Source organism: Herpailurus yagouaroundi, unplaced genomic scaffold (genome assembly GCF_014898765.1).
Source record: "Herpailurus yagouaroundi ecotype Mexico unplaced genomic scaffold, PumYag 139, whole genome shotgun sequence".
NCBI lineage: Eukaryota > Metazoa > Chordata > Mammalia > Carnivora > Felidae > Herpailurus > Herpailurus yagouaroundi.
This window is the reverse complement of record NW_024412394.1, coordinates 6,412,417-6,440,215: the sequence shown is the minus strand read 5'-3', so window position 1 is coordinate 6,440,215 and position 27,799 is coordinate 6,412,417. Positions and strand designations below refer to the sequence as shown.

At 39.6% G+C, this 27,799-nt stretch overlaps 1 protein-coding gene and 1 long non-coding RNA gene across 4 annotated transcripts in view; one reads left to right on the top strand and one right to left on the bottom strand.

Annotated features, from left to right (window-relative positions):
• The window catches only part of KIF6 (kinesin family member 6), a 388,886-nt gene that overhangs the window by 34,865 nt on the left and 326,222 nt on the right, over positions 1-27,799 (top strand). Inside the window, exon 1 of one of the 3 annotated variants that reach the window (XM_040473404.1) lies at positions 13,475-13,702. The exons of the other annotated variants lie outside the window; for them this stretch is intronic. Within the exon in view, the coding sequence (XP_040329338.1) occupies positions 13,677-13,702 (26 nt within the window). The 5' untranslated portion in view covers positions 13,475-13,676. Of the gene's footprint in view, positions 1-13,474; positions 13,703-27,799 lie in introns of those variants that run through there. 3 annotated transcript variants of the gene reach the window in all.
• LOC121029405 (uncharacterized) lies at positions 13-4,349 on the bottom strand. The gene is made up of 2 exons (XR_005789712.1): positions 3,762-4,349; positions 13-933 (listed from the first exon to the last, which is right to left on the bottom strand). It is a non-coding gene; the product is annotated as an uncharacterized LOC121029405 (long non-coding RNA).

Genomic DNA, 27,799 nt, shown 5'->3' with positions numbered 1-27,799 from the left:
TATCCTTTGATGTTAAGAAATAAGAAGTTCAAATTTTACTTATTATCCTCAGCACTATTAGAAAAAAATTCTTTGCCCACAACTAAGTACTCTCTTTAAAATAGGAACTCATCAAAGGCTCACATTTAGCTTCTTTTCTTCTTAAGAGCCTGACATTAGGAGTTAGTATTCATTTCTCACAGTGACCTAGTTTTTACGTAATTTTGGTCCTGTCAGTTCGTTCCCAGAGCTGACATGGTCATCGTTTTATTGTCTGCTTTGTGCTGGGGATGTGTCTTCTTCTGCCCTGCCCCCTGCAGTCACCACCCATTATTCATTGTTCATTGTCCTCCAGCCTCTTCTGTGGTGTAACCTGTCACATTTTCCATCCTCTTGGCCTTGTGTTGTGGAGCTGCTATTGAGTGCAGCTGCAGTGTGTTGATTCTGGACTCTTAGGTACCCTCAGTTGCTACACTATGCTGCTTCTGGATTGACTTATTTGGCAGTTCACGTTTTTTCCAACATAGCAGCTTCCCAAAGTGTAGACTCATTTCTTCATGCTAAAATAGTGAGAATAAAGAAACAGCTCTCTTACAGTCTCTTTGGGATTCTTGGATCATTGAAACTTCACAGGACAATAGCCTGTAATTACGCTGGTCTCAGGTATATGCAAACTTGAAAAATGCATTTGGTTTTTAGGAGTCAAAGAAGAAAAACACACAATTTGTGATTCAGGTGCTCTTGTTAAAAATAGTGCTCTTGAATGAGTGGCTGTTTATAGTTCGGGTTTTGGGTGGTTATTCTGTAGTGAAGGTCCTGTTCTTGACAAATTTGCTTCCCAGTCATTTTTTCTAACGTGGGCGGTTGGGTCATGAGAGAAGGCCAGAGTTTCTTGGCAGTTTTCTCTTCTTGTTGCCTGGAACCCCATTATTACCGTGGGCTTCAACTGCCAAACTAGGGAATTTGATCAGAAATTCAAATCTGTGAGCACAAGCAATCATTTATGTTCTCTCCAACTACTTACCTTGGTGTTGTATCTATTCTGAAACAAGTTGTGGCTTTAAGACTGTGAGAGAGAGCTGCTTATTGAAAAATTTCAGATTGTCCACGTGACTGACTGGTGTAGGTAGCATCTTTCTGGTCAAATGTTTTTGTGTGAAGAGGGTGTATCTTTTTCTTTTTTTAATTTTTAAAAATGTTTCATTTATTCTTGAGATTGAGAGACAGAGACAGAGCACGAGCAGGGGAGGGGCAGAGCGAGAGAGGGACACGGAATTGGAAGCAGGCTCTGAGCTGTCAGCACAGAGCCTGATATGGGGCTTGAACTCAGAAGCCATTAGATCATGACCTGAGCCAAAGTCGGATGCTTTACCGACCAAGCCACCCAGGCACCCTGAAGAGGGTATATCTTCAGTGCATTTTCAAAGATTTGCTCAAATAGGGAAATTCTGGTTGCACCTACTTTTGGGGGCAAATTGCCAGGAAAAGATCAATGTGGTGGTATCTTTTCTTTAAAAAAATTACCATTTTACGTACGTTTGAGATCTAGACAGAGCTATTAAGCTAAACATCTTACCAAATATGATTTACTCCATTGTCCTGGCAAAGGCTTAAGAAGAAAAGGTCATGTTGAGCTAATTCGTTTATTTTCATTGAGGGGCTCTTTTGTCTGCCATCCAAATGAGGGGTATTTAAATTCAGTGATGTTTTAGAACCCAACCCTCATTCTAAAATAACAAAATTTCCAAAAAAAATAGTCATTAAAATCAATTAAAACAAGCACTTATACAGCAGATTTTTGCATTACGTTTTGTTATCTCCGAGTTCACTTAGCAACAAAGGAAGAGTAAGTACAGAGATTGCCGAAATGGAGGAGAAGAAAAGGAGTAGAAGTTTTTCTAAGGGTCTGGAAGGTTGAGAGAGCTATAGCCATTCAACCAGTATACCTGCCATCAGTTTTACCTGTTTACAACTGCTGAGCCCCGTGTAGGATGGGGTCCATGGCCAAGAAACGCACTTATCTTTCCACCTCTTTCTCTGCCATGTACTCAGCAAAACCCCTTCTCTTGTTGAACCTAAACCATCCACCTACGCCATGCCTATGCTTAGACACTGCTAGAGAAAAACATTGCAGTGGTTGGTCTCACCATAAACTCATGCCACACACCTCAAGTAGGCACTTGCTGTACCTGAGAGTCCTACTACACTTTCCTGGTACGTTAGCTTTCTCACTCTCAGAGATGACCACTTCCCAGTTTAATTCTTCTCAAGCTTCCTATATTCATTTCCCTCTTCCTTCTCTCAGCTTCTTCGTACTTCACTGAGTAAATAGACCCAATGAGACACGCACTATCTATCCTCCTACCACCATATCTACCAGCATCTGTAGCCAACTCTGTGACTTCCTTCCTATTATGGTAGACAGAGCTCCCCTCTCCCTGCCAGAGGTCGGTCAGCCCTCCATTGGTTTCCTGAGGTCTTCTTCTCTTGTCTTCTCCAGCATATTGTACTCACAGCTTTCTTTTTTGTGCAGCATCGTTGATTTTTCAAATCTGTGGGATCATTCTCCTCAGTATTTTCTAGTATCTTCTATCTTAAAATAAAACAATGCCCTCACTTACCCATATCCCTTGTAGCCTTTTCTCATTTCTCTCCTCTTTTTTCTCAGCATAACTACCTGAAAAGAGTTATCTGTCCTCTTGTTTATACTTCTTCACTTTCTGTTCATTCTCTGACCCTCTGCAGTTGGGCTTCTGTCTTCTCTGCCCTTCTGAGACTACTCTTGTCAAGGTCATTAGTGACCTCCGTGTTGTCAGAAACAATGACCATATGCCCATCCGTGTGTTATTTGATCTTTAAGCAGCATTTGACAGGGCTAACTTCTTCCTGCTCTTTGAAACACTCTTTTACTGTTGGTTTATGTAACGTCACACTGTGGTGGCTGTGGAGGCATATCATTTAGGTCTTCCTTCATGAGAATCTTCTACAGAGTTATAGCTGACTTGAAGCCTTCAGCTATCATACCCTTAGATCCAACACAGTGGAAACACGGTCCAGACTTCCTTGGAATGCTCCCAGAGAATAACTGAGCATGACGGGGGTACTAGAACTGGAACTGGAACATTCTTTTGCTACGTGAAATTCCTCCAGTAGATGCATTGGATCAGAAAGTCCCCACTGGCCAGGCCAAATCTCTCTTGAAACCGAGCTGTGGTCTGAAGCAATTCTCCCGTCCCTCTCCTGTTCATAGATATCAAACCTACATAAGGTCTGAAACTCTCTTCATCTACTCCTGCCCCTCCTCCTTTATATTTCTCTTGTATGTCTAATCTCACCTTGGTATCACCTTCCCAGACGGCCCAAATGGACTCACATACTATCCTGCTCCCTCACCCACTTGGCAGTTCCTTATCTTCTTCACCTCCTTTTCTCCGCCAGCCCTTAACACTGATGGGCTCCATCTTTGGACCAGTTCTTCTCTTGAGTCCTTTAGACTCTCATTCAATTCCGTGGCTTTAAATATAGTCTTTACATTTCTGACTATCAAATCTGTATCTCTAGCTCTAATCTTTCCTCAGAACTCCAGACTTTTATATCTGATCATGTTCTTGACATCTCCACTTGAATATTTAGTGGTCATCGGAAAGGTACCATGTTTTAGGGAAGTCTTGATCCTCATCCAGATCCATCCTCCTTCAGCTGCCCTTGTCTCAGTAAATGGCTCCAGTCACTCCCGATGGTTTCTTTTCCTCATCTCCCATCATCAAGCCCCAGCCACTCACCTTGAGAGTATCTCCCAGATCAATCTGTTTTTCTTCGTCTTCACAGACGCTGCCCTAAGCACTGTTGCAGCAGCTCTCCGATTCTTTGCACTCTTGCTCACTCATAGTCCATTCACCACTCGGTAGCCAAAATGGACTTTTAAAGATGTGGATCAGGTCCAGCCAGTTCCCTGTTTACAGTACTACAAAGGCTCTTCATTGAACTTTGGACAAAACCCAGTTCCCTTACATTGCTTAGAAAACCCTCCTTAATTGGCGTGTGCTGGCTCCCTCAGATCTACTTCCTTCTCCTTGCTTCAACCACAGTGGCCTTCTTTCTGTCCCTGGGATGAGTCAATGTCATTCTTGCCTTCGGACCCATTATCTCATGCCTCAGTGTCCTTCCTCCTTGTCACACGGATCTCAGCTTACATGTTACCTCCTCTGAGAGGCCTCCCAACCTAAAGTTCTGTATCTAATTCCTTTCTAGTGTGTCACCTTATTTTCATTCTCTTCATAGTGCTGACACTTTCTTAGCTTTTTTGTTTTACTTACTGTCGGTCTCCCCTCAACTGGAACGGAAGCTCCATGAGAACAGGGCCCCTTTCTCTTTTGTTCGTTGCTGCATTCCCTGTGCCTCAGGCAGTGTCAGGTATGTCGTAGGCATTCATAAATGTCTGTGGAATGAGAGAATTGACAGAGCTTCATTAATTCACCTCTGTGAACATATTTTTTTCCCTTTGAAAGAAAAGAGGAGTGAATTTTCTTAACTCCATACTTCTAAATTGTAGCTTTTGCGATATTCACTGTTCCCCGGGATGTAGTTTTCCTTGAGTTTGTACATAATGCCAATACAGTTAAAATCCCATTATAGTGAATTCCATGGGGCATGCTGTTGGCTTTGCTACAGTGGACTTTGTCACAGAGCCATAAATTGCATTTCCAGTCTACGGAACTGGGGATGAAACAGCTGATTGTCCATTTCTCTGCAGGACTGGGAAAGGAAGGGAGGGAGGGAGGTGTAGCAAATCTCCTGCCTGCCTTGCCCAGGCTCTCTGATATTCTACATGGAACATTGGCTTTGGGTGTTTTGTGTGTTTCTTGCTGAGTGATTCAAGTGCTGGGAGAAGAAGGGGTAGTTGCGGAAGGGAGAAAAATGAAAAGACAATTACTCTTTGGGGATGGAAAGATTCTAGACTCACCTTTTTAAAGTTTTAGCTAAACAGTGTCCTCTCCTACTTTTTGTAGCATGAAAAGGTGCATCATCAGGGGCTGTTTTTACATGTGAGAAGATACGTGAACAAGGGCCAGGAAATGAAACAAGACAAAACAGAACACAGTTCCTAGGATGAAGTATTTAGTGTTGACAGTTTGTTGTAAACAGAGCAGTGAAGGTTTCTTTTTTTGTTTTTGTTTTTAATTGCATAGCCGTCTGAAATATGGCAACAGCTTAGTTACATTATGAAGATCTTTCTTCCGTTGTTACGGTAATTGTGTTCAAATCAGATTATCAGATTTTTGTTTCAATGCTCAAATGTTATGAGCCATATAAATGTTATGTTATTTGAAAATGTCTTGAGTTACTTTTTAAAGTCATTTATTAAGAGCTTTTTCTTGCTCTCTCAGACAGCAGTATATATACCCTTTGCTTGCACCTGTGATACTTGATACATGGCACTTCTCATGTTGTAATTGTGTTTATCTGTCTATGTCCTGTACAGCGAACGGAAATATGAAGGACAAGGGCTGTGTTTTACTCATTTGTGCATTCCTCACCTATAGTGTCCCCTGTCTTCCTCACCTTACCTGATGGAATGGTGCCAGCAAGAAATGGCTTTAAATACACGTTTATGGATTGGCAGTGTCTATTTCTATAGTTACCTCAGCCCGTTACTTATATCGGCCATCTCTTCTTACCCTGCTCTTGTTAACAAAGCTGCTTGCCTAATGGGCAATTATTTCTAGACTTTGTCAAGCTATCAAGCAGGCTGGGACGTTTGCTTGTTCCCAGCCTGGTTTATTGCATTCTCCGTCTTTTAGTTTTTAGAGTAATGTCTTCTTTGGTAAGCCCATCTGGTCTTCCTCTACCGAGAACCACAATCTGCCCGCTAATAATACCTGACCATTTCCTTTCTACGGTTTTACGTATGCTTCTATGGATCTTCTGTTGGTGTTATCTTATTCATCTTTTATCCCCGGTTATTTATCTTATTAAACTCTAAGTTTTTTGAAGGCCAGTCTACTAAACCAGTCAGTGCATACTCACTGAAAGCATTGTCACCTGTACAGTGGGGAAACGGACAAATATTCATATGCTATGTGTGCTCCCAAAGAACTGATGGTTTCCTTGGAGAATTAAAACCAACTATGTTTGCTTTATTTGAGATCCCAGAACTTCGTAAAATATACTATTATGTTATTAATAGCTTCCACGTAGGAGAAGAAACCCTGCCACGTGATACCTATAGAATGATTGTAAAACTAATCTCAAATTCACAAACGTGGGCATTCTGGATGGTATTCCAGAGAGACGACACAATGTGTATAAAAGCCTGAAGGCATTTCAGATGTAGAAAGGATCTAGAAGCTCATGAGATAGATGATTCTTCTGTTAACTTTTCTTCCATCCTCCTTGCCTTCTTCCCACCATTGCCCTCTCCGCCCCCCACCCCTTGGTGGTAAGGTAAACATCAGTGAAGATAATACCTCCCTAATGCTTCCCTTAAAAATGATATAAGGTAAACAAACTAATTGGACTTTCTAAAAAGGGACACTGAGATATCATAAATTTGTAAATGTAAATTCATACATCAGCACACAGCACTATTTTCCACACAAGTAGGTACAGTATGAACCAATTAAATGATGGCTCCCTTTTGTCCTTATCTGTTTTTATAACAGTAGAACTATAATTGTATATACAGACTGATGTTTGGGCCAAGTCTGTCGTTACAAAGATGTTAGTTGTAAATTTAGCCCATTATATTATTTCAACATGTGCTTTGTTATTTATTTTTCCTTCTAGAATGCTGCTGTCATTTGTTTGTTGAACAGCAATACGCAAACTCTTTTTTTGTTTCCCCATGGTGAATGTCTGAGAGGAAATATTGCTGCCTGGCAGAGGGGACTGGGGCCTTGTATGATTTATTTCTTCTAATTTTATTCCATTGTAAAAACTCCAAAATGATGTATTATAAAGACTCCAAAATGTTACAGAAACTTGAATAGTTTCAAGTTAATTCTTTTGAAATGTAGTTTTTTGCTCATCTTTCAAAATGAACAGTGCCTTGACATGTCTGAGGTTTAGGAAAATTTGGCTTCGGTTGATGAGGTGGGTCTAATATAGGTCTTTGTTGCTGAGTGAAATTTGGTGGTTTGGCTCATGGGAATTTGTGCAGAATTGTTGGTTTGTTTGATTTGGTTCCCTTTGGACTACACCCCTGAAGTTTTCTTTGGGTTTAGCTTGGTGATCCCCACCCCACACCAAACTCAAAGTGGAAAACAGTGGGAATGTTGAGGTTTATACCTCAAGCTATAACTCATCCTAGAGCTTTACCCACTTCTGAAAAAAAAGAAACAAAAAGCCTCGATTTTAAATCTTTGAATGAAATATTTATTGAAACTAGACTAAACAATCCCAGAGTTAGTTGGGATCTTAGAGGTCGTTTGACCCGACTCTCCACCTGATGCACAATTCCAACGATCAATTTTAGATTGTTTAAAGTCTTAAAAGCTAATTAACTTCCATACTGGAGTCCATATTTGCCCTTTGATTCAAGCTTGTTGACATTGTGGTCCAAGTTTGCTATATCTGTATGATTTTTTTTTTTCTTTTTGATCTATCAAGAACCAAGGGAAGTGTGTAAAAACTTCCAGATGTGTGTATTTCTACTTGTATTTCTGTCAATTTGTGCCTTATATATTTGGAGATTATGTTATTTGTTTAGAATTGCTTCATTTTCCTGAGAAGCTTTCCTTTGATCCTATGTAGTGATTTATTTTATCTCTAACAATTCTTTATATCCTAAAGCCTATTTGAAAAACAACAACAACAACAACAACTCATCTGGGCCCATATTAAAAGCCCACAGTACATGTACAGAATATTATATAACAGCACCAAAGGATCTGGGCCGGCATGCTGTAATCAAGCACATTGATATAATAACAACAAAATGTGTGAATATTTACACTAAGTGGGATATATAAAAATATATTTTTCACCTTTTTACTTTCAAATTTTCTATGTTCTTATATCTCGGTTATGTTCCTTAATAAATGACATATGGATGACTTTTACTTTGTCATACAAGTTGTAGTCAATTTAGTGATTACTGATATTTGCAGTTGTGTCTGTCATATTGACATTCTATTTATCTTGTTTTTTTTCTGTGCCTTTTTCTTTGTCCTCCTCTTTTTCTTTTTTTAATTAAAGAATTTTTTTAATGTTTTTTATTTATTTTTGAAGCAGAGAGAGAGACAGAGCATGAGTGGGGGGGGGGGGGAGGAGCAGAGAGAGAGAGGGAGACACAGAATCTGAAACAGGCTCCAGGCCCTGAGCTGTCAGCACAGAGCCCGATGCGGGGCTTTAACCCATGGACCATGAGATCATGACCTAAGCCGAAGTCGGACGCTTAACAACTAAGCCACCCAGGCGCACCTGTCCTCCTCTTTTTCTGACTTCTCTTTTGCTACTCAACTTGTCCTTACTCATTCTCTACTTCTTATCTGGAAATTTTATATTGTCTTTCTTTTCTTTTAGTAGTTATCAATAAAAGTTTATAAGCATACTTCATAAAGCCTATAATTAATATTTCTCATCTCCTGATCTGCATGATTAACTTTAATCGTATCTCCCCTCCATTTTATCTTCTCATTGTTAAATGTTTTAATTCTACCTTGTTTTTATATGATTCAAATTAGTCCTCATTAATGTTATTTATAAAAAAAAATTCAGAATTTCCCCATATTTTCCCAGTTTCTTTGCTCGGTGTTGTTTTCTTTCACTTCTTTCTGGTATGAATTTCCTTTTTCCTGAAGTACATCATTTGGTAATTCTTTCACAAGGGTCTATGAATGGTTCCCACTTTCAGTGTTAATTTCATTTGATTTGTGTAGTAGCTGAGTATGGAATATTTGGTCAACAGCTCTGTTTCTCAGTATTTTGAAGATAATCATTCCATCACTTTTTAACTTTTGCTTTTCAGAAGTCTGTCTTAGTCTAACTGGTCTTTTTCAGGAAATGTCTTTTCTTGCATTGTTTTTGAGAGCTTTTCTTTGTATAGATGTTCTGTGGTTTCATAATGGTGTCCCTCCATGTGGATTTATTTTTATTTATCTTACTTAGGACTTGTGCTTCTGAAATCTGAAGATTCACAACCCGTCATCAATTTTGGGAAGTTCTCAGCTATTCTTCCTTTAAATAGTTTCACTCCTCCATTCTCTTCAGTGTGTATTTCTGTAACTCATGTTAAACATACCTTTTCCTTTATGTTTAGTGTGGTTTCTTAAACTTCAAAAAATATACATTTTCTTTGTTGCATTTGTTTTTTGTCGCATGTTGGATAATTTCCTCAGATACCTCTTCTAGTTCACTGAGTCTCTCCTCACCCATGTGGAACCTGTTTAACCCTTCCACTGAGTTTTTAAAATTTCAATGATTATATCTTCATTTTTAGAAGTACTACACAGTCATCTTTTCCTATCTGTTCTTGCTTTTCATAGTGTCTTGCTATTTTAATATTTTTTATTACTTAAGTATTTAGTAGTTTGAACACATTTATTGCATAGTCTGTATGTCTAAAGCTCTTGTAGGTGGGGACCTGACTTTTGGTACATCCACTGACTCTTTTCTGACAGATTGTATTCTTGTGGGCTTTGTTGTTTTGGATTGTGAGCTCATATTCAGTGGAGTTTTGTCCATTGGAATCCTGTACTACAGTATGAAAGGCATGTCACTCTAGGTTAGATTTATTTTTGCCCCTTCCTGCTGCCCCGGGGCTATCATCAGTTTCAAACCACTTTTTGTGTTAGTTTCAGGAATTGAGATTTACAGACAAGTTGGGTAGTGTAAATTATACCTCTTTTATGTACATGAATAGATCAGTGATTACAAATGTTGAAGGAAGACTTTTCTCTTCCTACTCATAGTTCAGGCAGAGATAGACAAGTTTCCTTACCATTTCCTATTCTGTTAGGTGAATATGAATTTTTTTTCTTGTTTGTTATTTTAGTGATGGGCCCAGGTTTATAAGGAATCTCATTTCCAAATACCCACTTGCTAGTGGCCTAAACCCTGGTTACCGATACCAGCATTCTTTTCCTACCCCCACACTCCTGGGGTCACCCCAGCTCATGTACTTTTATTTTGTTTTTCATTTACTTTTTTGTTTTTGGTCCCTGGGGATATTTTCCTTACTTTTTTTTCTTTTTTGCAAATTTAGCTGTGCTTTTAAAAGGGTTTGTATTATATTTTATCCAGAATTTCTAAGTGGGTTTTAGAAGCAGCGATTTCAAGCACTCTGGGTAGCCATAATGGCAGAATTGGAGGTCTTAGTCCTTTTACATTTCCCTGTCCTGTACTAATACCAGGGGTTTGTTTGTTGTTGTTATTGAACCGCAGGACTTCTGTTGATCTCTGTTGTTTTTATAGTTATTGTCATTAACTGTGGTCCCTCTTTTCAGCTTTTTTTTTTTTTTAAATCCTAACTCTGTTATCTAGTATGTTAGCTTTACTGCTCAGACCCAAGTCGTTAGTGTGTTTCATGTACGTACCATCTTGATTTTCTGTATTTGGTAAAAATATTAAAACTGGAACAATCCATGCATATAGCCCAGGGATACACCACTAGAGGTCTGTGTGTCAGTGGATATTAAACACATCTCTTTGAAATTACTTACAGATATGTCCAACTCTGTTACTCAGTTCAGCTTACATTTGAACTTGGCTCACAAGGTTTGTTCCTAATGAGCTTGCTCAGTTCAGCTCAGTCTAATTTATTTCCACCAATATCTCTGAAGTACACCCTATGTGCCATTCTGTGTACTGAGTATACCACAGACATATGAAAGAACAAGTCGTAGCTCCTTCCTTCATGATGCTCATACCTGGTAGACAAAAAATTCAGGGAAGCAAATAACCAGCCATATGGTAATCTCTTTCTGCATTTTGCTCAGGATCAACCTCTTTCTCACTGATTGCTAGTTTATGACACCTACCCTCTTTGCTTTTTTGTTGTTCTTGTTGTGCCATAGGCCTGTTGGTTGAGTTTATATTATTGATTTGTGGGAAAAATTTTATAGGCTAATTTCCACATTTCTTTTCTCTATAATCTTTTGGGAATAAATTCATTTTGGTATATTCCTAAATTTTCAGAATATTACATCAATAAAGAATTACTAAAACTATTGGACAAATGTTAAGTTAATTTCATATTTTATTTACTTTTTATTTTTATTCTATTTATCCCGTTGGTTAAAATTTTTCTCAAGTTTTCTTTTCTCCAAACTTCCTGTTTCCTAGAAAGACAGTGCATTATACATGTCTGATATAAATTTTATGTTTTTTGGCCTGGCCCTTTGCGTTGACTTTTTCACCCTGGCTTTCCTCCCTGGTCTAAGACTTCAGCTAACTTTTTATTGTTAGTCTTTGAAAATTTGCTAGGCAGGCTAATGATGTAACCACATTTTCAGTGAAAGAGCTTAATTTAATTAAGGGATAAGTTTTTATCTGACTAGAAATTTTAGATTTGATCTTTATTCTTTTTTTTTCTCTGTAACCCCAATCAACATTCATTAAGCCGGAGGTCCTGTCAGTATTTCCCTCTGAAGCATTTCATATCTGCTCCTGGTGTCTTAGTCCCACGTCTAGTGTCCTAGCTGACACCTTTATCCTTTCTCACTGATACTTGGGTCACTTCCTAAATGTTTTTCATTTCTCCTGACTGTAATTTTACTCCTGTGTTTTTCATCTGGCAATTCCTGATCTAGTAAGTTATAAAATCAATTTACTTGTGTATGATCAGAATTTTTTAAAGATGTAAAATAGAAGAGAGAGACAGTATTAGAGTCCACGGCTATAATCAAAATGTTTTTTCATTAAACTTTTGTTGAAAAAAAAATTTTTTAACGTTTAGTTATTTTTGAGAAGAGAGAGACAGAGCACAGGTGGGGGAGGGGCAGAGAGATTGGGAGACAGAATCTGAAGCAGGTTCCAGGCTCTGAGCTGTCAGCACAGAGCCCCACGTGGGGCTGGAACTCACGGACCGCGAGATCATGACCTGAGCCGAAGTCGGACGCTAAACCGACTGAGACACCCAGGCACCCCTAAACTTTTGTTTTAATTATGTATATACTCCAACCGTTAACTTACCATCTGTAATAGGAAATAATAATTGCATGGGTTTTTGACATTTGGAGGAGTGTTATTTGAACCTTTTCCGTACGTCTAGAGAACTGTGAATCATCTGAGTCTTGGTAGGAGGCAGGACCTGTGTTGTATTACAGATAAAGAAAAAAATGCCACATCTTGCCTTTTCAGCATCCCTCTCAGCGAAGGTGCTGGCTTCTGACCTAGGCTTACTTAACCAGATATCTGGGATGTTGAACTGGGACTGACAGAGGCAGGAAAAGTGAGCACCATGGCTCATGGTGGTGACAGTAGACACGACATCAGAAGTTGGTTTTCTGGGCCACATAGGCCAGTAACCCCAGCCGTGGCATCCGGTGGTAGCAGTGGGAACCTCGTCAAAATGGTTTTGGGCGTAGTTTGGGAATGTTTCTGCATGTGTAGCTTCCGTTTACTTCTCTGCCTAGTTTGTCAGTCTGCTACTCCAAAATTTTTGGAGATTTTATGAGCTGCTTCATTTCCATTCAATCCGTTTCTTGTCTTCTGCAATAGACTGAATTGTGCACCCTCCCTTCATCTGTTGAGCCTTAACTGCCATGCGACTGTATCTAGAGATAGCGTTGGTAGGAGGAAAGTGAGCTTAAAGAAGGTCATAAGAGTGAGACCCTAATGTGATAGGACTCTGGCCTTGTCAGAAGAGGAGGAGAGGGAGATCTTTCTCTCTTGGCCATGTGAGGACATGGGGCAGAGGCAGAGAGATCTGCAAGCCAGGAAAAGAGCTTTCACCTGAAACCAAACCCTGTTAGACCTTGATCCTGGACTTTCAGCTTCCAGAACTGTGAGAAATAAATGTTTGTTGTGTAAGCCAACCAGTGTGTGGTATTTTGTTACGGCGGCCCGAGCTGACAAATACAGACTTGGGTGCAGGGAAGCGGGCAACAACCACACACTGTCATGAAAAGAGGGAGGCAGAGCCCCATGGACTTCCCAGAGCGTTGCCACGGAGTGGGACTTTCTTCCTGCCTAAGCTGGGGCCAGGGCTTGCTTTTTCCACTGAAGGACCCCTTCTCAGTGTCTCCAGGAGAGTGGCTCATCCGCTTTTCACCTCACTCCTGCCTGGGCTAGGCAGAAAGCACTTTTAAGGGCAGAGAAACAAACAACATGTAGTTTGCCATCAATGGCAACATTTGCACAAGTCTGAGTGTGCTGGGTCTGGGCCCAGGTGCCCAGGAGCCCGCTCAGCCGGCACCTGCCACCTCTGCCCTGGCCTGGCCTGACCACCAGCTGCCCCTGCAGACTCCCCGCTGCTTGGCCGGAGGGGGCCGGCACACCTCTGAGCACATCTAGTCTGTTCCTGGGAACTGTACCTCCTAACATCTTGTTTGAGGCACAGAACCTGAATGCCCCGCATGACAGAGATAAGTCATGCTGCAGAAGAAACCCCTGAGGGTTTATTGTTACAATTAAAGTTTTAAAAGCAGCTGACTAGGATGAACAGCAACATTTTCAAACGAAAATAAACTGAGAATGGACCCGTGTGAGATGTGGAAAATATTTTAAAGCAAAGGAAATGATTCAGCACCTCCGCGATGTGGCACAGAGATGAATTACGCAGGTCAGTTTTAACTTCTGTGGAGAGCCTCTGTGGAGAGTGTCGGATGAATCTGTGCGGGGGTGCTTCGCAAAACGCTCACGGAGGAGTATTTAATGTTAGAATTCGGAAAGAGAAGAGCCCCTCCGAGTGATTTCAGCCTTTCCTCCCAGAATCAGAACGGTGGAAGGGGGCATACATAGCATGTCTTATGGGGCAGAGCTTTATTTACATAATGGACGCTTTGTAAAGTAATTTAAAAAGTGACCTTTTAAAGGTTTAACTCGGTTTGTTTTGTTAGATTTTCTCATTTATTTTTTTTTCCCCAGGTCTGTTTTCCCAACTTCTTGTAACATCTAAGCGAATGCTTTAAGAGAATATATTTCCCCTCTATTTCATAAATCAAACGTACAGGTGTTAAGTAAAAATAAGTAAATTATTTTGAAAAGTAAATATTCAAGTTACTTTGTAGACATTAACTAAAATAAGGATTTTTATGGTGCAGTCCCAAGTGCTAAATGTTTAATCTTAGGAATAAATGTTTCAGTGTTTTTTTAATTTTAGGTATTTTTCCAAGCAAATTTGGTTTTTAGTAGATTCCATTTTTCATTACTGAAAAGGGGCTTAACTAATGTGTATTTGCAGAATTGCTTTACTACGTTGAGATCAATATTAAATATTACCTAAGACTGTAGTGGAAGAGGGTTAGAACTGCATCTGTGTTAAAAAGAATTTTTTTTTTAATGTTTATTTATTTTTGAGAGAGAGTGTGCGCACGCAAGTGAGCGAGCAGGGAGGGCAGAGAGAGAGGGAGACACAGAATCCGAAGCAGGCTCCAGGCTCTGAGCTGTCAGCACAGAGCCCCACGCAGGTCTCAAACTCACGAGCCAAGAGATCATGACCTGAGCTGAAGTCGGATGTTCAACCGACTGAGCCACCCAGGCGCCCCACATTTGTGTTTCTTATTTGAGAGATTTAAGGAATAATTACTTTAATTTGGAGGACCTGATGATTAGGGAGAGTTTCCAAGAGGTGTCCCTGCAGTTTTGGGTATGGAAGGCTTGTGTAGCGATGAAATTTGACCCAAAGTGAAATGGATGTTTTGTGAGGTTATGAGCTTCCCATCGCAGGAAGTATTCAAGCAGAGGCTGAATGACTTACTGTCAGGGATCCTAGAGTTACTAGGTCTCTGCACTCTGTGGGAAGGTATGGTGTTCAGTAGGGCGAGACTTCTGAGGGCCCTTTGCATTCTAGAGCAAAAGTTCTAAATAGTTTAGTTTGTCAGAGTCACATGCTTTTTGTTGGATGAGTCATTGTTTGAACTCATCCAGTGATCACTCAAAATTTGAAGACACAACTTAAAGGAAATTGCTTTTGGTTATTTAAGATGCTGTTGAATGCTTAGCTTTTCTAATTTTCTAAGCTTAAAATAAATCACACAGGGGACAAAGGATTTATTCAGGTTTTGAAAGGCAATGCAAAAAGGTCTCTCTGATTAGTTACCCTCACAACTTCAACTCAAGCTAGAGAAGAGGAAAAGAAATGTGGATTAGCTATTTTTTTTTCCTTTAGATTTCTTGTGCTTGTAATTGATCTCGTTCCTAGCCAGCTCACGTTTCTTCTGTATATAACTCACCCACTGCCAAACATGTTTCACATACTTTTGTGTGAAGTCGACTGGCATGAAAAACATGGTGCACTTGGGGTCCAGAGGACCCAGATTTATTTAAGAATGCCTGGAGAGGCCCTGTAACGGCAGTTCCTTCCACATGCGACCATCTGAGATGCTAAGGGGGTAAAAAAGAAGCCTTTTAGTTTTTAGTCTCAGAATCAAGGCTGCCATCAAGTGGGGGAAATTAGAGGTAATTGTCATGCCATTGTCTGAGGCAGAGTGAGATTTCCAGAGACCATGATTTCCAGGATCCCCAGCATCCTCTCTCCTTTCTCAGCTTTCTGTCTCCCACTGCCCAAAATGCCAGCTGGACTCGCTGATCTGTTCCTCCTTGTCCCAACAATCTTAAGAAATCCTTTCATTCTTTGTCTCCTTCCTCTGCTTTATTATGTGTCTTTATCTCACCCCATGGAATTATATTGTATACAGCACTTATTTTACTTTTTACATTGGTGTTAGTTCTGATCCTAATCATTTCCTCTAGAACGTAAGCCCCATGCAGACAGGGGACCTGTCTGTCTTGGTCACTGCTGTATCTTCAGCTCATAGAATAAGTAGTACCTAGTATATACCAGGTACCAGGGATGAATCTTTCAACATTTTTATTGGCTCATTTGTCGAAGTTTCTAGCAGCTTTCACTGAATTGACTTAGATTTCTTTGGTAAAACTGTGCTTCCTCATCTGATGTAATTTCCCCGCCTCCCCCCTCATCCTCTTTTGCAGTCATTATAAAATGTTCTCCTCAGTCTGCATCCTTAAGAGAAGCCAAATCTTACAACTTAAACAAGAAAATAAAAGGCAGTTACTTCTTCAGACTTTTGTCTCCAACTTTTTACTTACCATTCCTTGTCGTTACTTCCCTTCCTGGTTCGGGTCTTGGAGGTGATGGTCTACTCTGCTGTCTCGGCCCCGTCCCCTTCAAAACCCTCTGCAGCTTGATTTGTGCTATCTTTATATTTCATAAATTCCTCTCATCAACGTACTTTTTCCTAGGGCTTCTCACAGCCATATCTAAAACTGACTACGTCGCACTCATTATGACCTTTTCTACGTGTCCAATGCCCTGCAGCTGGCCACATTTCCGCTTTGGTGTCAGTAGCCCATGGGCCATCCTTCCGGGAGAACCCTGAGGCTGGTTAGCTTTATTTCAGACTCGGCAATGTACAACCCAGCTCCCTGCTTCTGTGTTTCCCCATCATCCATCTCCAGTCATTGGTCAGGGAACAAATCCTTACAGCCCCATACTCAGAGTCCTTATTTCCCACAGCGTCCCTTGGCAATCTTGTTCCAACATTTGCATTTCCTTACATCTGCATATCCTAGAACACAGGCTTTGCCACCAGTGTCGGCATGGCATGACTAGTTGCTCTAATTGGATCTTCTGAGTGATACCAACTTGAGGTTTAAGAAACTGCAGATGGATTCCCGGCTCAAATCCTGCATGCATGTATTCATTTACAAATATTTCCGACTGCCCCCTGTTTGCAGACATTGGTTTAGGCTCTGAGGTCACCGGGGTAAACACGGCAGAGAAAATCCCTGCTTTCTTGGAGCTTACTTTCAGTTTGAGCCTTTTATTGTCCAACAGGAATTTTTAAAAGGGACTTCTTACATTTAACTGGGCTTTAAATTAATTTTTAATTTATTAAAGCTGTGCATTCAGAAACCTACTTCAACCTACAAATCAAGTCATTGTTGTATAAAAATAAGAACAGGCTCTTTCATATTGTATTTTACTAACATTTGGTTAATTCAAGTTTAAAAGTTGAAATTTCTCTTAACGATTAGTTCTGATCCCACTTTAGGTAATTCAGTTCCCTTCAACATTTTAAACCTCTTTTACACATTTAATCTTTCTGATTTCTCAAGCACCTCAACTGCCTGGTGGGGCAGACTTTCAAACCTAACAAGCAAATCATTCTAAGAACATAAGCAGCTTAAAAAAAATAATGATCAAACATATACATGTAGAAACTCAACCTCTGTTAAACATTTCCACACTGTTTCCAAAATTAAATCAAATGTTCTTACACCTTCCAATTTAATATCACAAGTCTGAAATCAATTGCATGTGTCAAATTGAAATCATAATCTCTAAGTATTTCAAACCCTTTAAATAAACATACCTAGAATAGCCCAGTGATGTGAAAATTACCTTTAAACATATTCCATAAAAAGTACAAAGAGTGTGGGTTTGATTTACTTTGTTATCTCTGCTCTTATTTATTTAATCTTTCCTGGGGTGGCAAAGTCACCAACACAATTAAGGTAAGGAGTTGTACTATCTTTGGATGACTGGGGCTACTAGGTTGACAAATCAAAATACTCCTATGGTGAATGATTGCTAAGAGGTTGGCCTGATTTGTGTTTTTCAAAGATGGCTCCTGGTCTGTATGGTGAAGGATTGAGGGGGGTGGTCAGATGATATCAGTCTGTCAGTGACTCTTGGGTCTGTCTGACTCTTCATCAGCCTCTTCATGGGAGGGGACTTTATCTGTTAAGATACTCTTATTAGTTTCCACATCTCTGCTGCCTCTTATACCCTTCTCTTTTATTCTTTCCCCTGCTGCGTGTCTCTCTAATTCCTTTTCTGGTCCTTTAATTTTCACTTGCTCCCAGTTCTACTGGAGGTGAGGTGAGATGTTTTAGGTTCTAGGAAGGGAGGAAAATAAGGCCCCCCCACAGAAACGGGTTGGGGGTTGGACTTAAAAATAAGAGGAAAAAAATAAGAAAGAAAACATTCCTGACACAGACACATAGTCAAAAATCTAGAGGTATACACAACATATGTCAACCTGGGTTATCTTTGTGGGACATGGTTATGGAGGACCCTGAGTTTCTACTCTCTTCCATGTTTTTGACAAGAAACATACTGTTTCCATAATCAGAGAAATTAAATAAATAAATAAATAAATAAATAAATAAATAAATAAATAGTAGATGCAAATCAAGGGGATTAGCATGGCAATAGAATCACAAAAGGCTTTATAAAGAGGATGGAAGTGAATCTTGAAGAACTGAGGCTTCCCACTTAAAACAATCCTATTGTTATTAAATCTTCTTTCAGTATATCATTGTAGTGTAAGAATGGCTTTTGAAATGGCAGATTGTGATGTATCTTATCAGATGGAATGTGAACAAAAGTCACCATGTGTAGGTTCCTGTATTTATCAGCAATTTGGGGGTGATTGTTTTCATAGTTTAATAGTCGCAGTGAATGTAAGACCAGTTTGTATCTTGCAGCTCTCACTCACGGAGCAGCAGTACAAGAAACAAATATGTGAGCACCAGCTTTATGTTTGAGGCACTACAAGGTGCCTTCATGGGATTTACAGGGAATGAAAAGGGAATTATCACTTGCCTTAGAAAACTTGATGTAATTATGGAATCATGCATAATGTCCTCTCTGACCAGAAAAACTATATTTTAATTTTGTACTTATTTGAAAAGATAATGGAAGCTTCTGATCATACTAACCTACTTTGATAATGTTATTATCTCATGCTAACTGTTAGTATTTTGAAATTGCTGTAAAGTTCTTTTATGAGGGGCACAGTGCTGTGTGTGTTTAGACTGATGACATTCATATAATTGAATAGAATAAACTGAATACTTGGGCTCCTTAGCTCAGTAAAATTTGGCTCTTTAAAGCCTGTTTTAAGGAGAACCTAGGTGGTTCAGGTGGTTAAACATCCGACTCTTGATGTCGGCTCAGGTTGTGATCTCATGGTTGTGAGATCGAACCCCACTTTGGGCTCTGTGTGGAGTGTGGCACCTCCTTGGAATTCTCTCTCTCCCTTTCTCTCTGCCCTTGATCACATATGCTCTTTCTCTCTCTCAAAATGAGTAAACCTTAAAGCCTGTTTTAGAATTTTACTTATTTGTATTATATTGTACATAGAAGACTGCAGTGGAAGAATGGAAATAATCAATGTTTGCTGGAATGAATGCACAAAAAAATGGATGAATGAAGGGATAGATAATAGGCCTTCAATACATTTTTGATTGTCAGTTTTGATGGCCATGCACATGAACTTATGGGCAAATATGATATGGCTACGTTGGCCAGTTTCCAGCACAGCCAAGTTTAAGCCATTTCTTTGAGGCTAAGTCATACAAAATACAACTTTATTGACTCAGATCATTGTATAGTTGAACTGATCAATAACCATGAAAAGTGGCCAAAAAAAAAAAAAAAAAAAAAAGCCAGTTTGCTGAATGACCAGTGCAGTAATAATGTATAGAACTGGTCTTTTTCTGGGGCGCCTGGGTGGCGCAGTCGGTTAAGCGTCCGACTTCAGCCAGGTCACGATCTTGCGGTCCGTGAGTTCGAGCCCCGCGTCAGGCTCTGGGCTGATGGCTCGGAGACTGGAGCCTGTTTCTGATTCTGTGTCTCCCTCTCTCTCTGCCCCTCCCCCGTTCATGCTCTGTCTATCTCTGTTCCAAAAATAAATAAACGTTGAAAAAAAAAAAAAAAAAGAACTGGTCTTTTTCTGTGATTAGCTGCTTTGCTGGCCTTAGACTTGTGGCCACATTTAAGGAGAAGGAAACCCAGATTAATGAGATGATATTCCAAATACTGAAACAAAATAGGACATATATTTTCTATATGTAACACTTTCTTGGCCCAGATATTCTTAAGTAACTGTTGGGAAATTGCTGTAAAATACATAGAGAATTGGTCCTATTGTGTGAGCCTTTATGGTACAATATAACCTCCAGGTTAAGGGACCACATGTTAAAGTCACATTGGGGCTGGTTTTCCGGTTTAGATTTCAGCACAAAGGATTTACTGGAGATACTGGGAAGATTTCTTGACAGAGCTATTTAATGCTAGAATGAGTTATTAGGAGCAATTGTGGATTCTCTTGGCAGCCTCTAAATATAGTTCCATTTCTCCTCTGTCCAGGATGGGGTAGGTAGGCCTACCTGAGAACAGAAGGACAAACCAGACTGGTCCTGCTAGCCCAAAGTTTTGGTAATTCATTACAACCCAAAAGGAAGCTGGCAGTTCTTAAATGATTTAGTGGTTCTGTTTCATGTATTCAAGTAAGAGCCACACACCATGTTGGATTTTTACGCTCTAGCTTGGCTGACTGCCCCTGTGTGAAGACCTTCATTATTGAGTTTTATTTTCATTCACTCTAAACTTTTCCCCTTGGGTGGAAATACGTGTGCTTGGCCTCAGCTCATAGGGAAATTATTTAATGTATAACTCTGAACTTAATATACTGAGTCAAGCAGTAGTAGAGCAAAATACGATTTTTTTTTTCTCATTTGTGAAACAAATTATGCTCTTCAAGAGCAGTAGATGCTTATTTCCAAGCTGACAGAATTCTTTCCAAAAGTCCTGCTTAAAAAGAGTTTGGCGGGGTGGGGGTGGGGGGGCGGGAAACAAAATACTAAATAGAACAAAAAAGGTATGGTAAGACCATCAGGTATAATTTTTTTGCTCTTTCAACCATTACAGAATTTTCAAGATACCTAGTAAGATCGTGTACTTCTCTTACTTTGTAGATAGGTGCTCTTTATATTTTTGTTTCAATTTTCTAAACTAAAAATATACTAAAAATGCATAGCATTTTTAAAATGCACTGTAGAGATGTTTTTAATGCAGTGTGAATATTCAACTTTAAACCTCCTGAATATTTTAATGAAATCGGCTCAGTTCCAACTCCTTTCTGCGTGTATCCATTATGTATATGGAAAATAGATCATATCGGTGTGTAGTTCTCTGAAAATAAAAGTAGACATCCTAAGCAACATGAGAGTTTGGACTGTTTATGTCCTTTTTGTGTTCCAGCTCAGTGCTTAACCTTTTAGTATCTAAACTTAACACGTGTAGAATATAGACGGTGGGTGAGTTAAAGTTGTTATGAGGGCCGTAACTTTTCAGTTTCCTGTATGCTTAAACTTGAAACCTTAATGTCGTATTAATGGAATTTTGTGTCTTATGTGTACATGCACAAATCTTCTAGACAGATGCTAAAAATGCCAAAATGAGATGAATACAACTAAGAATACAACTAAAAATGTTCTATAAATGTGATTATAGGGTTTAGGCATCTTGTTGAGATCACTTTTTTGTTTTCTGACAAAGCTGGCGTGGCTGATTGACCTTTAATATGCGAGAAGAATGTGCCAATTATTTGTGTACAGGTTGTCTTAACTTGCCAGACTGCTTAAGAACTGTGGGCAAAGCAAATATTTGTATATTTAATCATTTATTACCATCAAATTCCTTTATTATTTTAGACATAAAAATTTAAAAGTATATTGGCTACAAGGCCAAATAACCTTAGGAACTTTCAATTTAGAGAGAATTTGTGGCATTGCACAATGAGTTTGCCAGAGAAATAATTATGTGATTGTGTCCACACTATTTGTTACAATAGAGGACAAGGTTAATTCCACCCTCTCCTTGGGGATCGAGCTGATAGTCATGTGACAATGCTACTAATTTAAATAGTGATTAGACACATATGTGGCTCTAACCTTCCCAAGGTTAGTTAGAGGCAGTGATTGACTCATCAAACTCTCCCTCCCACCAACCCTCTCTCCAGTCTTTTCCTTCATTCCATAGGTGTTATTGAATGTGTGTAGACTTCTAGTTACCCTGCCCTAGGCTTAGGAGACAGTGACTTAATTAAGATAGGATTTCTGCCCGCAAGGAGAACACAGAGTCATGGGTCAAACAGACAAGAAAATCAGTCACTTAATTGACTCAGCGGAAGGTATAATGAGTAGAGAAGGGACACAGAAGAACCTCCGTTCTTTCCTTGGGATGGTGGTGGGAAGGTGAAAGTGCCAGTGGAGAAGCAGTCAGGAAGAACTATACAGAGCAGCTAGTAATGGAGTTGTGTCTGCGACTTGGAGATGTAGGTGTTATATAAGCAAATGCATGTGAGGAAAGAAGAAATTTGGTTGGGGCAGAGGGTTAGAGGGTGAAGTTTGTGGCTGGTGGGTTCATTTGACCTTCCACACAGAAGAACTCAAATTCAAGTGGGAAATCTTTTGGGAACTGTAGACAGGTCCAATGGCTAGAGAAAGGGAGAAATAATGGGAAATGACAGGTGAAAAATATTTCAGGTGATGACAAGCCTCATATGACCCACAGAGAAAACTGGATCTTGCCAAATAATTTAAATCAGAGCAGTGGCCCAGTTATATATGCTACAGAAAAATCATTCTGATGGCGCTATAGAGAAAGGATGAATTGGAGGGACACAAGACTATTTAGGAAGGCATTACTGTAATGCAGGGTTCTCAGAGGCAAAGGCTGTCTAGAGTCTAGGCAGAGAACACAAATAAGTAAATGGGCCAAGTTCAGAAACTGGAGAACTTGGACATAGGGCCTAAGTAAATAAAAGGAGCCGTCACTACTTGGCTCCAGCCCGTTGTTGCCCTTTGGGAAAGCAAAGATACCCCACCACACACATACACACACCCTGTTGCACATTCATTATTTACTTTTGGCTCTCAGATGGGTGTCAAACGTTTTTAAAAACATGAACAGGTCAACACTATACTGACCAAACAAAATAAATCATTGGGCCAGATACAACCTAAGCCAATGTGTCACTGAAGTGTGTTCTTTTGAACACTGATCTTTGAAAAATGAGTTCTGTGGTCAAATAAATTAGAGGCAATTGGAACTTGACAAAACTGATTTTAAAATTCACAAGGAAAAGAAAGTGTGCAGGAATAGCCAAGATCATTCTGTAGAAGAACAAAGATGAGACGATGTCCTACCAGATATCAAACCATATTATAAATCTGTGATAATTAAAGGAGCATAGTTATCAGCACAAAGATGACAAATAAATTAAGATAAAATGAATATTTCAGAAACAGTCTCATGTATATATGACAATTTAGTTTATGATAAGGGTAGCATTTTAAATGAGTCGAGGAACGATGGGTCATTTAAGAACTGATACTGGGGAAACTAGCTATTAACTTAGCAAAAACAAAGTTAGGTTCTAACTCATGCCCTGAACAAAAAATAAACATAAGGTAAATTGAATAACTAGTTAAGAAAATAAAGCAATAAATAGCAGGAAATGGAGGAAACATTTCTATGATGTTGGAAAATAGAAGGCCCGCTCAATGACATAAAATGCAGAAAACAAATTTGACTTGATCAAAAAAACCCCAAACATTTGGGCAATTTAAGCCACCATAAACAATATTAAAAGGTAGGCTACTATCTGGAAAAAGATATACAAATATAACAGTAATGCAATAATATACAATAATATATATCATGTTATCCATAACATGGAAATAACCCCTCCCAATTAAGAAAGAGACAAATAATTTATTACAGAATTATTCAAAGGACATGAACACAGTTAGTTCCCTGAAGAGGGGAGATAATTGGTCAGTAAACATATGAAAATATACTTAATCACATTGCAATCAGATACATGAAAACTAGAGATACGGGAGACTTCTTCCCCTCCCTAAATTGGCAAAATAAAAATTTGGTAATATCAAGAGTGAGAGTCTGGGAAAATAGGAGCTCTTTCATTACAGATGAGCATAAACATTGGTATGGTCACTTTAGAGCACATCATTGTGAGTGTCAGAACTACTATCAGAACTACTGCTCTGTGACCCAGAAATTTCACTTCAAAGCATCTACTGCGGAGAAATGGTAAAGGCTGTCATCCCTCCCAGCATTGTCTACAATGGCAAGCAATTGGAAAGAATCCAGCTGTTCATCTGTAGAGGACTGGTTAAGTCACATATTTACACTGTGACGTGCTATACAGACTTAGGTTAAAAAATAATGAGGTGGATCGGCTGATGTCTGAGTAAACAGAACAAATTACCCCAAACAAAATACATATAGTATGAAACCAGTTCTTTAAAAAGGGACAAAGACATAAAACAATGCTATGTGTTAAAAAAAGAGCGGAAGTGTGCATGCAAAAGAGATAACGGTAATTAATTAAGGTGAAAGTTTGAGGATGGGGAAGGGAATTATGTTCAAGTGGGATTGAACTTCATGGTAATTTAAAAATTTTAACAAGCATGTATGCGTGCATTTATGAGCTACTTGTATAATCAAAGATAAATGAGGGGAACCTGGGTGGCTCAGTCAGTTGAGCATGTGACTCCAGCTTAGGTCATGATCTCGAGGTTCATGAGTTTGAGCCCCACATTGGACTTCAGCTCAGGCCATGATCTCGAGGTTCATGAATTTGAGCCCCACCTCAGGCTCGCTGCTGTCAGCCTGTCAGCGTGGAACCCACTTTGGATCCTCTGTTCCCCATTCTTTGTCCCTCCCCACTTGCACTCTCCCTAAAATAAATAAATATTAAAAAATTAAAATATTTTCCACGATGGGAGAAACTTGAGCCTGCTTATATTCTAAGGAGGAAGCAGTCAATAGAAAGGAACAAGTCAGAAGTACAGGGGACAAGTTAATTGATGGAGAAAGGTCCCTAGGGAGGTTAACAGAAAGAACAGTCTAGAACTTAGTTGGAAAAGATTTGCTTTGGATAGAAGGACCAATCTCTAGGACCAGAGAGGAGGAAGTGATGGGGCTAATGGAGATAAATTTATGTATGTGCAGGCGGAGGTCGGGGGTAGAGAGCTGAGGAATTTCCTGTATGATGGACCTCTGTTTTCTCTTTGAAGTAACAACTTGTCCCTACCACCCTCATGTCCTGGTATCCTCACTGTGGATATCAGTAAATGTGACTGCCTGGCCTCCACCTGTTCACCTCAAACACATTTAATGTTATTAGTATCTCATTGCTTTTGAACTCTATCCTCTTGTCATCTTTGTAAAGAACAGCTTGTTACTGTCATTGCGTAGGCTCCCACAAGCCCTGCAAACCCTGAACACTAAGTCACAATAATGGGCCATATCAATGAGCCAATTCCTGTTGTTGGAAAGAACCCGGGGGATTGTTTCAAAATGTCTTGCTTTGATTCCTAGTGTATCCCAAGAGTTTTTCTCTTTCCTGTGCATTCAGAGGACCATGTTCCCAGCTTTCTCCCCAGAGAAATCTGTGAAACCATCCCGCACCGAAATTCTCTGGAATTTCTTTTCTTGCAGCCTCACAAAGCCCTCTGTTGTTCCTCTGTAACAGTCAGCTAACTGTGAGCTTGGGAAGAAGTGGCTCTGCCCTTCCCTCTCTTTTAGATTTTAAGAGCCTACCAACAGCCTGACCTTACCTTTTATGTAAAATATATTTAGCCACTCATTGCAAGTTTCAATTCCTTTGTGATCCTTGGGTTCCAGATAGGGAATTGAAAAGAGTTTTTAGATCAGGCCTCAAAAGACATTAAGGAAAATATCCAAGTCCTTTTTTCTGCTCTAAAACTTTTCTGCCTTTCCTATAGGCTGTTCCCCAAGTTTCTGGTACTTTCTGTCTTTGATAGCTTCATCCAGGAGGCAAACCTTGAACAGATTAGCCATTCTGTTCTGTTTTCTATGCTATTATGAACATAAAAGCACATCTTTTGTTTCTCTCTCAAATGGGTGATACAGATTTTTTGCTGTTAATTTTCTGTCCTTACCTTTAACCATCCTAGTTACTAATAAGTGTTCTGAAATGCTACTTTGCAGGATTTTGCTGTGTACTCAGGATGCAAATCAAGGTACTCAGGATGAAAGGATTGTAAATTTGCACTATATTCATACCTGTAAGATGCTCACTACATGTAGTGTGAGCATAAAGATGTGGCTTTAAGATGAGAACAAATGAAAAGTATTGGAAAGGATAATTTAATTGTATATAACTCAATCTGTTGTATTAATCTTTTTATTCTAATTAGCCCTCACATTTATTGTTTAAATGAAGTCAGTAGACTTAATCTCTATGACTTACATATTTGTATTTTTTCCTATGAACATTTGAAGAAAGCAACTTTAAGATGAATATTTCACTGGATATGATTCTATCGAATGCACCGATTATTAAGTTTAGAAAAGAAGGTGGTCAGATTCATTGTATAATTCAATTAGGCAGTAGAAAAACTATTCTATTTGGAATCAGACCTTGATTTTAGTCTTATTTACTAAGTGTGACCATGATGTACTTAACTTCTCTAAGGCTCTGTGTTGTTGTTTTGTTTTGTTTTGTGTTCCATCTTAAAGTGGGGATTATAAAGAGAAGGCTCAGGAGAAGTTCCCTAGAGAATGAAGGAGGAGGACTATGTTGGAGAGGAAAAAATAATGACTTCAGTTTTGATCAAACGGGGTTTGAAGTGCAACAGAAAAATGTCGATACATAAATTTTGATTGACTGCTTTAAGACTAGAGAGGCTTTAGTTTATTGAGACCATGCTGTTAATAGCATTTGATAAGATGGTATTTCAACTGTACTGTTCATAAACTAATAGTAGAAACTTTGTTTCTCACAAAAGTTTTTGAACTATTCCCTCGTGGTCTCTTCATGTCTCATCTCACAGTGTGCTCCTAGAAGGGCCCTGGTATGATGGCTTCCCAGCCTCTCATATCTGCTCTCCTGCCACCGTAGTGACCACGAGTCACCAGTCGGCCACCTCTCACCTGTAGAAACCCTTCAACAGCTCTCCATGGCCTGCGGGATGAGCTTGACATTACTCATCACGACAGTCAGCTAAATAATGATCTGGCCCCCCACATTCTGCCTCATGTTCTGCCCCTTCCCCTCCTTCCTCTGTGAGTGATCCCAATCAGCTCAAGTCTTTCTGCCTCAGACTCTCGGCTCTTAAATTAGATAATTGTGTATGCATGATATAATGAAAACCACAGTGAAGGGTGATTAGCAACTTCGTGAGATGTATCTTTCTGTCCTTGACGGCATTCCCCCCCCACCTTAATTATTGTCCATTGAAATCAAAATGTGTTTAGATTTTCCCAAGAATGTGAAAGTTGTCTTCTGTTTCACACAAAATTGAAACCAAATTAGATGGTCTTATTTCAGAGACTCCACGTATAAAGAAAAAGGCTTGTAACTCCCATATAAACTATAGCTCCATGTGGTCCAGTCTGTGTACACCTTCACCTTTGAAGAAACACCAAAGTCAGGCCTATTAGGGCTCTGAAGGAAGTGCTCAAGGCAGGGGGTCCGTTTGTAATGGCTTGCACTCATTTCGGTACCCGTTCTCCATTGCTGCTTCTCTTGGCATCTTCCACACCCATGGCCACCCCCTGCCGCCTCCCCTACTCTCTTGCAGCTCTGTTTCCCACCCTCCACCTCTTTCAGAACTGTTTAGACAACTCTTCCCCAGAATGTAGGCCCCTGTGTCCCTTCTTTCCTGTGCCTGTCTTCCCCACTTCTTGGGTTCCTGCATTTCTGTTGAGACCTGCTCATACAGCCTGTGAGCCCCAAAGCTCTATTCGGCCTAGTGAGGAAAAGAATGGAATCCCCAGGGAATCCTCACAGAGGACTCTTATCTCTCCACAGATATGTTTACAAATAAACCATGTGGGTTTTTTTTTTTT